Source organism: Phocoena phocoena, chromosome 5 (assembly GCF_963924675.1).
Source record: "Phocoena phocoena chromosome 5, mPhoPho1.1, whole genome shotgun sequence".
NCBI classification, from domain to species: Eukaryota; Metazoa; Chordata; class Mammalia; order Artiodactyla; family Phocoenidae; genus Phocoena; species Phocoena phocoena.
Window position 1 is genome coordinate 31,816,043 of NC_089223.1, and position 12,923 is coordinate 31,828,965.

General features: G+C 36.7%; 1 protein-coding gene across 1 annotated transcript; it reads right to left on the minus strand.

Annotated features, from left to right (window-relative positions):
- Window positions 1-2,393: 2,393 nt before the first annotated feature.
- On the minus strand, window positions 2,394-4,724 carry TIGD4 (tigger transposable element derived 4). The gene has a single exon (XM_065878171.1). The coding sequence runs from the start codon at window positions 4,722-4,724 to the stop codon at window positions 3,186-3,188; it is 1,539 nt and encodes a 512-aa protein (XP_065734243.1). The 3' UTR covers window positions 2,394-3,185.
- Window positions 4,725-12,923: the final 8,199 nt, after the last annotated feature.

Genomic DNA, 12,923 nt, shown 5'->3' on the forward strand with positions numbered 1-12,923 from the left:
CTGGAACACTTCAGAGTTTGCTAAAGGCATTCACATGCAAATTTTTCTTTCATCTTCAAAATAAATTCAAATGAAGTGTCAGTCTCATTTTATGGATGGAGGAAACTGAGATTCAGAGAAATGAAATGTCTTTTTCAAGGTAGCATAGAACTAGGGCCAGATTTAATATATTCCAGCGAATGAAATGTTTTCTTAGAACTTAATTGTATGCATATCGTGGCCCCTAACCTAGGCCTTTCTCTCATGGGATCTTCTCTCAGCAGCTAGGGTAGCTGTCTGGCTGCCTTATACCACTCTGTCCTCAGCCCAAGTAGCTTTTAGTGCCCCCAAAGATCCAGCCCACCACTGGACTCTGAACCTCTGGGCAGATGTGTGGTGTCATCCTTCCTAGAGGCAAACCTCTATCTGCCTGTCTCTACCATGCCCCTGCTGGGCCAGTGATTGAGAGGGCTTCTCTTGACATCTGACATGTTTGCATGGCAAGCTCTCCTTCGACTCTTCCTCTCCTACTTTACTCCCCCTTCCAATTATACTGCTTTGTATACACTAAGAGGGAGGTTTAACATTTGATATTAGGTCCAAGTAAGAAGCCAGGCATGTAACATGAAACCCACAGGCCTTGATTTACTCATTGTCCTACTTTATCCTGAACCAAACCTCTTACTAGTGGAGTGAAACCATGTCCCAAATTCAACACAAGGTATGTTGCTTGATGAAGTAGAAACAGGTAAAAACACTGTTGAAACAGTAGGAATTTATAAGGAAGAATAATGAAAATAATGCCACATTTAATTGAAAAATGAGTGAATTGCAAATCAAGTTCTTTGAAAAGGCAAGTGACATTTAGTCCCAACTTTGTATTGACTGTGTATAGAGAAGATAAATCAGGAGTGAGGCAAGCAGTAGTGACTGTCTTAGGAAAAGTGACTTTTTAAAACTTTTGTTCTGAGAATGATTTAAATCTATATATCTTGTAAACTACACAGAAGCATGCACGTCATCAACAACTTAAAAGTTTATCTTTGAATTTAAATCTGCAGGTATCTTTTGCTTATTCTTTATAGGAGCTTTGTCTTATTTTATCACCTTTAGATTTATTATGCCCCAGAAGTAAAAAATGGATGATGTCATACAGAGGAAAAAGGAGTAGGTACTTTGGGAATATTAAAGTTGTTCTAAATATTTTCATTAGAACTCCACTGGAACCTCTGTGTTAAAGTGGTACAGAATTACCAAATCAAAAGTTCCTGGTATTTTATTAGCAACAATGTTCTCAGGAGAGATGTTAATGAATACAGCTATCAGCAAAGATCCAGGCAGGGTATTTTCTGAAATACTTTGACCTCGGGGCCCTAAACTCAAGGGAAAAAAAACAACAGAATTTTCTTTTATAGAGTATAGAAAAGAAGTATTGTGGTATATAGTTAGAAGAACACAGGACGAGGTGATGGGGAACTACTGCATTTTAGTTTTGGTCCTGAGATTTTAACCAAGTCATCTTTCCAGGTTTTAATTTCCTCATCTGTAAAAATGGAGATAATAATTCTTATGTCATAAAATATCTGGAATGATTAAATAAAATATTTGATATCAAAATGGTATGAAGTGGAGAAAGAAAGAGAAAAAATTTATTGAGGGCTCAGTATACACCAAGTACTTTGGTTACGGGTGGGGCTCTTAAGACAGATCAACGTCCATGATTTAAGTCCATGATTCCACCACTTTAACATTTTAAATCAAATCATTAATAAAAATGCTTTTAATTAAATTTAAATAATCCGTATTTCACTCTAAAAGAAACTTTCTTAATATTAATATATTTTTAAGGCTTACTGTAACTAAATCTCAAAAGCAAAGTAAACCAACAGTGGAAAATAAAAATACTTTCTATAAATATTTCCTTCCAAATGTGTCTTGTGTTGGCAGATTAATGATAATTCAGAATAAAAATCATCTGTATAATGTTTTATACTTTTTCAAAATACTTTTCAAAGGGAACACTAAATTAGATGTAATAAGTTAAATAAACGTAGTATTTAAAATTTAACAACAGTAAAGTCTGACATATTGTTATATTTTTCTGTTGGTTAAAGACTATTTTATGGATGGAATATAAATAATTTCATACAACATTTTAAAACATTCTGAAGACAAAACTTCCCCAAACAGAAAGCTAATCCAAAATGTTACCCACTGGATTTGAAAAAAAAAAAAAAAAAAAAAAAATCAAAATATGCTGAAAGAACAATCAGTTTTTCCTGAAAATAAAATTCAGTAAAATCCAAAAAATTCAACATTACAGATTAAAAGTTTCAGCTCTTAAAATCGGAAAACTATCTAAGAACTACGTAAGACATTTTCTTTTTTAGTAACTGCATATGTATATTCATATTTACTTTTTAAGAGTAATCTTATTAAAATATAAATATCGTAAGAGTTTAATACATGTTTTAATAATGTACTTTTCTATTTAAACACACACATATACATACAAATATTTAGGAAGAACCCATATCACCTTCTGGTTATAGATGATTAAAAAAAATCTGATAAGGTCATAGTCTTTTATTTGATCTTATATAGAAATAACTTGAAAGTTAGACACATTTTTAATCATATCGGTATATAATTGGGTCAGATTTTATTTTCAGTAATTTTTCATAGTTTTTATTAGGATGATTAGCTAGTTATGAGAAAAATAATTTAAAATTAACACTTGATATTTAAGTCTAGTTAGAATATATGTTTATAAAACTAAATATCTAACCAATAGATAGATATTTTGTTTCTTAGATGAGGTAGATAAATTAAAATATCCTAGAACATGACCTGAACTTCATAAAAAACAGAAAATAGCAATCACCAGTTCAACCTGTATGAATCAAACAGCTGGAGAGTTCTTTTTATTTTTGACATATACGCTGTATGTTTCAGGTACAAGGCCTCTGAAATTCACTTTCTGCTCCCCAAAACCTTACTAAATTGAAATTCATATTTTTCATTTACTTACTTATTATTTAATCTACCTAGGGAACTTTGCTCTTCAGACTAAAGACATTTGCAATTAAACCAAAGATTACTAGTTTTTCATTTTTTAGGTTTAAGTAGTATTTTCCCTTCACATACCTTAAACAGTAAAATGTATTACAAAAAGCTATTATCTTCAGATGTTATACAATAAATAATTACTTAGATGATAAAGAGTTAATAAAAATTTCAAGGTCTGCTAAAGAATTATGAAGCTCATCATTCATATCTTGACTTCTAAGAAAACTTTTCAGAGTATCTAAAGCGGTTATTGCCACATTTTTTGATGGTAAAGGGAGTTCGGTTCCCAGAGATCCACCATCATCCTCTTCGTCAGAAGTATAAAATCCAGTTTCATCTGATTTACTTTCTTTGGTCCACACAGCATCATCACTTGGTGCTGCTTCACATGTCTCTAAATCATCATCCAGGCCAGCGTACTCTTCTATGGATAAGCCTTCAGGAAATTCCACTCCTGCCGCCTGGGCATGGACAACCAAATCAAGACCAGTGTCCGTCTCTGCATTTGTCTTGTCACTTTCTCCCTTTTGAGATTTGAATCCTGCCTCTTCGTAGCTCTTAACAATAGTCTCTGGGGTGACAGCCCTCCAACAGAGATGCAAGGTATCAACTGCATCTAGCAGGGAAAACATAAATTCTTTGCTGCCTTCAACAGAGCTTAAAAATTTCTTAATGAGACAATGTCGATATTTGATTTTAAGGCTTTTAATAACACCTTGTTTCATGGCTATAAGTTTGGAAGATAAACATGATGGAAAGAACGCTAACTCAATGGATTTTAGGTTTTTTACCTCTGGATGTGCAGGAAACGATTCAACAAAAATCACCACTCTTCTTTGCTGGGCTTGAAATTTCTCATCAAGCTTCCGCATCCATTGTTCAAAGACAACTGAGGTCATCCGTGCCATTTTGTTAGCTTCATAATACACAGGCAATGATTTTACGCCTTTGAAACAATGTGGATTTCTGTTCTTTCCAATGATAAGCAAAGGAAGCTTCTCTGAGCCGTCCATGTTTGTCCCAACCACCAGAGTTATTCGGTCTTTGCATAACTTGCCAATTGAGCATGTTTCCCCTTTAAATGCAAATGTATTTGTAGGCAACATTCGATAAAGCAGCCCAGTCTCTTTTACATTAAAAACATTTTTAGGATGATAATCATTTAAATAATAAGGAAGTATGTTTTGGTGCCAGACATCTGAAGGGTCTACTGATACACCTGTAGCTTCTACAGGTTGAGCTCTGAATACTAAACCATACCTGGATTTAAAGCGATCCAGCCAACCATTGCTGCACTTAAAATCATTATGTCCCAGTTTCTGGGCAAAATCATTAGCTTTTAGACGCAACATTGGACCATTAACTGGTACATTCAGACACTGGGCGATTCGATACCACCTCATTAGTGCCTCTTCCAGATCTGTGTAAAAAGCAGTTCTCAGTCTTTTTCTCTTTGGATCAAATCTCAGAGATTCAAAGGCTTCTAGAACCTTGTCTTTATTCTTCATAATAGAAGACAATGAATTTTTCTTTATTCCATATTCAGCTGCAATCTCTGCTTTTTTCTTACCACTTTCTACTGCATTTATGATGTCGATCTTTTCTTCAATGGATAGACTTTTCTTTTTCTTCACAGTTACGGGCAGAGTTGAGGCATCCACAGGAGCCTCTGCCATCTCACCCTGTGCTTATGTAGAGATGTCTTCTCTTTCTGGGTCTGTTTCTTGATGAAAATTTATTTTCCAGTATGATACAAGTTGCTGCTTTCTATTCCACTTCATGTATTAAAAGTCGTAAGTGTCTAATAGTCGTATTCCTCAGAAAATGAATGAGTAAATAATTTCCTCAAAGGATCTGAATAAGAAAAATGTTATCTGCAGCTAGAATATTTTAGAAGAGAAACTTCCTCCCCAGGACCTTGTGTAGCTCAGTTTATAGTTTATTCGGAGTTCCAGAAGTCAAGCTAAAATAGAAATCTCATTATGTCAAACCTGTCCAGTCCTGCTGATGTATTTTTGGAACGTCAATCCTTTAAGATGATCCATTTTATCCATGCGTGCATTCAACCTCCTCTTAATTCTCCACAGAAGGCCTCAGAGATAAGAAGAAAAGCATCCAGTAATTTCATGCAAAATGTTACCCATTAATTTCCAAGTCTCTTTAGGATGGAGAAGAAAATGGTAGAACCCTTCTAGGACTTGACGATATCCTCCATCTCTTGAAATATTAAAAAAAAACAAAACAACAATTTTAACAATGATATGTCAACTGAATATCAAAAGATATTTATACTAATTAGTTATGCTTTTGATAATAATGAAAAGAATGGGAACATATTTCTAAAAATACAATAACTAAAGCTTCCAGGAGAAATGCTTACCTCCTAAATGGTGTCTCTGTGAAAAGCTCTCTAGCTCTGCTCTGAGACTCTGAATTCTCACTTGCCTTTAAATGCTTTGTAATATATACTTCTGAAATAAATCAGACAAATTTAATCTGTTTTGAAAGTGTGAGCTTACCAAAATTAAAGAACTAAAAATGCTGCTGGATAGATCTTTGGTGGCTATTTTTTCCATGAAGTCACACACTGCCCCCTCTGACTTCTCTAAAAGAAAAACACAGTCAGACAGTGGTCATAATGTCCAACTTTTAATAGCACATGGGAGACAGTGTCTCTTTTATAGGAGTCTGGTACAAAATGCTTCACTAAAAATCAAACCAAGGGATTCCATTACAAATTTTAAAAATCGAAATCTTGTTCTGTCTAAATGCTTAAAAATCTAGTAACTTTAAATCAATTTGACACATTAGCTGGATGCACAAAGGCCAAAAATACTTGACAAAATGCATAGGAATAAACAAATTACTTAGAAGATATAATGCAGAAAAAGACCTAGACGAAGAGTTAGAATGAGAGTGACCATGGTCTTAACCTCTCAGGACTTCCACTTCTTTATCTGTAAAATAAAGGGCTTATCATAGTGTAAGGAGATGGGCTTTGGTGCCAGACACACCCGAACTGACAAGTGACTCTGACATTTAGTACTGAATGTGATCCTGGGTAGTTTATTTAACCATCTGAAGCCTTGGCACCCTTATTTGTAAAATAAGGGTAACTACAGCACGTACCTCGTGGGGTAATTGAACATGCAGTGAGATGGTGTAAAGCACTTAGCACAGTATTTTGCACCTTACAGAGTGTTCAATAAATGTTTGATGATCTCAGCATCATTGTCTTCTCTCTAATGTTCCTTTCATCTGTGTCAATCTATAAAATTCAGAGATTTAATGAAATCGTACTTCGAATAGAAGCAAGAATCCCACCTAAAACATACACTGAAAGCAGAGCTCTTCTTAAGCCAAATAGTACTGTGAGAACAGTCACAGGGCCCCAGGTGGGCTCGCCTCGACCTTCCCAGGTAGCATCACCCCTACCGGAAACCACAGTCTTTGGGTCTCCCGCAGGCCAAGGAAACAAGCTAATTTGATGAACCCGTGTTACTTCCCTGTGAGAGTGTGGGCACTCCATTCCTCTAATTTTTCTCTGTCCTCCGAGGTTTCAAGATGACACATGCATTTTTTTTTTTTTTTTGGCACAAAACTTTGTTAAAATTCCTCTGCCTTTGTCATCAAAATCAAAGAAGTGATTTTTATTATAGGAAATACAACCAGTAAAGGAGTTTTCGTTGTTGCTGTTATTGCAAAAAAAAAGGTCTTAAAAATAATTATGAGAGCCTAGAGTGTTAGTTTCTAAACTGCTTGATTTCCTGTATTCCAAACAATGCGGGAGGGAGGTAAAAGTGGATTCAAAGCTCATACAGTTATAATGTGGTTGAATGCAGTCCAGAATCCAGGCTTTCTAATGTCAAGTCTACATTCTTTTCACTATATTAGTGTCCTTGAATTACATGGTGTGGCTCCTCTAACAGGGGCACATTCTATGCCCCCAGCACCAAGCCAACTCAGCATTTCCAATGCCTATCCAAACCTACCCCCACCCCAAGAAGCAATATCAGGCCTCCATAGGAGAACAGCCATTATGAATTCTGTGGACACAAATAGCAACCACATTCCATATCCAACTGTTAGGGTGGTCTGACCTTTCTAAGTAAATAAGATTTGACCATTCAACTAAAAAAAAAAAAAATCTTACTCATATATGGGACCTCCCTGTATATTTTTCTGCAATTTCCTATAAATCTACCATTATTTCAAAATAAAAAATATCTTGCTCTCATTAGGAAGATACCAATCTTCAGAAATTTAGGTAGCAAGAACCAATTTCTTAAGAAAAATCAAGCAAAACTACTCTCCAAAAGAAAGAGGGAATCTCTTTCTTCTTTCTGTTCTTTCCTTTCTTCCTCTTTTCTTCTTTCCTTCCTTTTTCCCTTCTGCCTTATTTCATTTGTCAGAAATAAACCCTATCATCTCAAATAACAAGGATTACAGAAAAGTGACTTGAATTTTCTCCCTTACCCCATCCCAAATAAAGCAATGTAATATACACATCAGAGATTACTGATTATCTTGATCAAATTGAAAATAGTGATATGTTTATTTAGGAAGATAGTTTTTTTCTGAAGTTAACAGTATATTTTTCCTTCCTGAACAGTAGTCAAATCTACAATTTTCCATGGTAAGATGCAATATATCTTTATTCCTGAAACAACCACACTTCTAATGACAAACCAGACATGCTAAACTTTTTCCCCAGCAAAGAATAAGGCACCAATACTGCCTGATTAATGAAGCTGACATTTTCCATTCTCCCACAGTACAATGGCTCGGACATCTTTTTGCAGGGAGTGATGGCAGCAGCTAATATTTCTTAGAATATTCATTCTATCAATTAATTAATCATTCTCTCAATTAATCATTCTACTCCTTGAAAATATTACATGTTTTAGGAATAGTACTACATGTTAGGAACATGTAGTTCCTACATGTTAGGAACAACCTTCTCTATGTCAACAGTAAAGCTAACTAACGACTAAGAACAGGCAATTCACTAAAAAAGACTTACCAACTGAATTCCAAATGAAGAAAACAATGGTCAGTAATAAGAGAAATGTAAATCTTCCTTCAAAACAGGAGATACCTTTTTGTTTTTCCTTTTATTTACCAGAACAGCAGTATCTAGTGTTTGCCAGGATGCAGTAACATAGGTTGCTAGGAACCTATGTTAAATAAATTGGTACAAAGCTTATGGAGGGCAAATTAGCAATACAGTACAAAAACCTTAAAAAAGGGGCTTCCCTGGGGGCGCAGTGGTTAAGAATCTGCCTGCCAACGCAGGGGAAACGGGTTCGAGCCCCGGTCTGGGAAGATCCCGCATTCTGCGGAGCAACTAAGCCCGTGCGCCACAACTATTGAGCCTGCGCTCTAGAGCCTGTGAGCCACAACTACTGAAGTCTGCGTGCCTAGAGCCCGTGCTCCACAACAAGAGAAGCCACTGCAACGATAAGCCCCTACACTGCAACGAAGAGTAGCCCCTGCTCGCCACAACTAGAGAAAGCCCACGCACAGCAACGAAGACCCAATGCAGCCAAAAATAAATAAATAAATAAATAAATAAATAACAACCTTAAAAATGTGCATAGGTTTTATCCAGCAAGTCCATACTGAGGATTTTATCCCCTCCCCCCAAAATTGTAGATGTAAAAATAATCTAGCTTACAAAATATATTTATTTTCTATTGCTGTGTAACAAATTAACACATATTTAATGGCTTAAAACAACACCCATTTATTATCTTACAGTCTGTAGCCAGAAGTCCAGGTGGGCTTAACTAAGTCCGCTGCTTCGGGTCTTACAGGGCAGAAATCAAGATGTCAGTCAGACTGGGCTCTTATCTAGAGGCTGGAGGCGAATCTGTTTCCAAATTCATTCAGGTTATTTGCAGAATTCAACTTCTGTGGTTGCAGGGCTGAGGTCCCTGGGTTTTTTGTTGGCTGTGAGCAGAGACTGCTTTCAGCTCTTGGAAGCCTCCCTCAGGTACTTGCCTGTGGACCTCTTTATTTCAGCAACAGAGAACCTTCCTCACGTCAAATCTCTTTCATGCTTCAAACCTCTCTAATTTCCTCTGCTGCCACCAGCAGGAGAAAACGCTCTGCTTTTAAAAGTTTCATGTAACCTAATTAAACTTAAAAGCTTTTGGACAGCAAAGGAAACCATACACAGAATGAAAAGACAACTTACTGAATGGGAGGAAATATTTGCAAATGATGTGACCAAGAAGGGGTTAATATCCAAAATATATAAACAGCCCATTAACTCAATATCAAAAAACAAACAACCCAATTAGAAATAGGCAGAAGATCTAATTAGACATTTTTCCAAAGAAGATACACAGATGGCCAACAGGCACATGAAAAGATGCTCAACATCACTAATACTCAGGGAAATGCAAATTAAAACCACAATGAGATACCACATCACACCTGTCAGAATGGCTATCATCAAAAATAATAAAAAATGTTGGCGAGGATGTGGATAAAAGGGAACCTTTGTACACTGTTGGTGGGAATGTAAATTGATGCAACCAATGTGGAAAACAGTATTGAGGTTCCTCAGAAAACTAGAAACAGAGCTATCATATGACCCAGCAATTCCAGTGCTGGATATATATCTGAAGAAAACAAAAACATTCATATGAAAAGATACACACACCCCAATGTTGTTAGCAGCATTATTTACAATAGCCAGGATACGGAAGCAACCTAAGTGTCCATCAACAGGTGAATGGATAAAGATGTGGTATAAATATACAATGGAATATTACTCAGCCCTAAAAAAGAATGAAACCCTGCCATTTGCAATAATGTGGATGGACCTAGAGGGTATTATGCTTTGTGAAATAAGTCAGACAGAGAAAGACAAATAATCTATGATATCACTTTTATGTGGAATCCAAAATATACAAGGGAATGTATATAACAAAACAGAAACAGACTCACAGATATAGAAAACAAACTAGTGACTACCACTGAGAAGAGGGAAAGGAGGAGGGGCAAGATAGGGGTATGGGATTAAGAGATACAAACTACTATTTATAAAATAAATAATCAACAATGATATATTGTACAGCATAGGGAAATGTAGCTATTATTTTGTAATAACTTTAAATGGAGTGTAATCTATAGAAATATTGAATCACTACGTTGTACATATGAAACTAATATTGTAAATCAACTATACTTCAATAAAATAAAATAAAATATAAGGCTCACGTAGTCAGTTTAGGACCACTCAGATTATCTTCCTTTTGAGTAACTCAAAGTCAACTGATTAATAACCTAAATTACATCTGCAAGATTCCTTTTGTATGTAATATAATATAATCATAGGAATGATATCCTATCATGTTCACAGAGGAGGGAATTATACAAGGTGAACGTCATTGGAAGTCATCTAAGAATTCAACCACACAAGACTGTTCCTCATATTGTTGTTTTATAATTATAGACAAAACTAAAAAAAATCCAAATGTGTAACAAAAAGGATTAGATAACTAACTTAAGGAATATCTATATGCTAAAATACTATTGAGTCACTGAAGGAGAATATTTAATGATATGATGGAAATTCCATAATATATTAAGTGGAAAAAGCAAAATACAAAACTGTATGCCAACAAATACAACATACACTGAAAGTTACATGAGGGCAAAGGCTCATGGCTATCCCTACAGTGCTTAGTGCCCAGGAAACAGTAGGTTCTTAATAACGATCTGTTAAATAAATGAAGAAAAAAATACTCACAGAAAAAAAAGGTACTGACCAAAATGTTGAATGTTAACTCCAGAAAATGGAATTATGAATAGGTTTTTTTCTTTTAGTTAAAACAATTTCTACTCTGATGTTCTACTCATTTGACTATTCATGGGCTTGTTTAAATGTTCCATTAATCAGTACCCTCTAATAAAGGGTTTATTTCCAGAGAATTACACTGTGCAATCAGTAACTAAATATCTCTTCATGAAAAGGAAGCTGTCAATAAACAGTGATAAAATTACTGTGACACTACCAGAATTCCCCTAGAAAAGAAAAATAGCACCTTCTTCTTCCAAGGAAATACTGATAAGCAGAATACAATATTCAACATCTAAAGCAAAGAGAAAAGGTTGCATGCACATTTAATTCACTCAGAAAGGAAAAGTAACAATATCCTTTAACCCGTTGCCTCCTTTCCTTCCCGGTCAATAAATAAAAGATAGGCTGCCACAGTTTCCCACAAGCCAAGTGAATAAATGGTACCTGATTTTTCTAAAGCTGAATAATAGCCAATAGCAGCGCAAAGGTAAATGAGTAGATAAGCCCCATGTCATAAGCATATGTAACAGGCAGCTATTCCCTTTTTGTCTTACTTCTCCAAACACAATGGCAATTAAAAGAAAAGTAGTAATCTTCTGTTCTTCCTAAGGAGAATGGGCAGGCAGAAGTCCCCAAGCTGTAGGGAGAGGGGGAGATAGAGATAGAGATAGAGATAGAGAGAGAGAGAGAGAGAGAGAGAGAGATGAAAAAAAGTCTCCATCTAAGCAAGGTTAGGTTTAAAATAGTCTTGAGTTAGTATGAAAAATTTTCCCCAAACCCAAGAATAATGGCTACTACTTCCTTTTTCCCAAAGAAAGTGCATAGACTTTCACTGTTTTCCATCTACTACTAAGTTCCATTCTGTCCCTATATAATAAGAGCAGTAATTATCCTAGATTGGAATCCTTTTCTTATAATTGAGAAGCCTAACAGGATGGCTTTGAACAGGAAAATCCACAGTAAACTGTAGAACTTAAGTTAAATGAATCGGCATATATATTCACCCATTTAAGATAAGGGCCCTTTAACCACAGATTTATGTTTTGGGATTCCATTACGGTTTTTGTCAGAGAAGGTGTCCTGGAGATTTCAGACAATAAATATTGTTATTTACTTTTGAAATATTGGTGGTGTCACGGGTATCTACTCGTCACAGATATGGGAAAGATTATCTGTACAGGGATGTACAGTTCACTACGCTGAAACTCCCTACAAATTTGGTGCCTTCGGGCACTTAGTCATTAAAAATATCTTGTCAACTAATGTGACAAGGCAGGTGAGAATTATGGTCTAAAGAGGGGTAGGTCCCACGGAGTGCACTGTTGCCTTTGGCATTCCTGCAAGTGAAATGGTGGTGAAAATGAGCACCCAAGGCTGTCAAAGTAAAAGCGGAGTCCGGAACCTTGAAGGGAGATGCGCTCGGCTGGATCACCGGTATGTACTGCATGTAACTGCGCTTCAGGCTTGTCTAGCACCACTGTAGAGCCATACAGTGCTGGGGACAGCGAGAATATCCGAAGTACAGATTGGGGCCTCCACTTAGGAAACTACAAAGGGATCTGAGAGAAGGACTGTTCGTCGGTTTCTGTAGACAGGGCAGTGATCTACTTAAGTAACGGGGCGAGCAAAGAAAGCAGAAATCAGTCCTCTGGATAAACAGTAACAGGAAAGAACAGTATCATGGACCCACTGTCTGCGAGCGAGCAGAGCAGAAGGTGATCACAAAGATAGAGCAAATAATAAGAACTCAGGGGTGCCGGGCGAGGAGGTCTGGTCTTCCTGAAGGGGGTGGGCGTGAGTGACGTGGCCAGAGGCACTGGGGAAAGAGAGTGAGGCGCCCGCATCCCGTCTGCTCCCTAAACCCCGCATTCCCTCCACCCTCCCACCTCCCACGGGGCTGAAATAACCTTCTACGTGCTCTCTGGCAGCTGAGAAAGAAGCCTGGCTCTCCTGTGATTGCGAGGCGGTGAGCTACGTCCACCTCCACCCTCCCGCCACCGGCTCACCGTCTGTTGGGGGGACGCCTAATACTTGAGGCTGGGGTGTGTGGGTGAGAAAAGGA

Bases quoted from the DNA above. Each gene is read 5' to 3' on its own strand.
- TIGD4 (XM_065878171.1), bottom strand. From the start codon at position 4,724: ATGGCAGAGGCTCCTGTGGATGCCTCAACTCTGCCCGTAACTGTGAAG.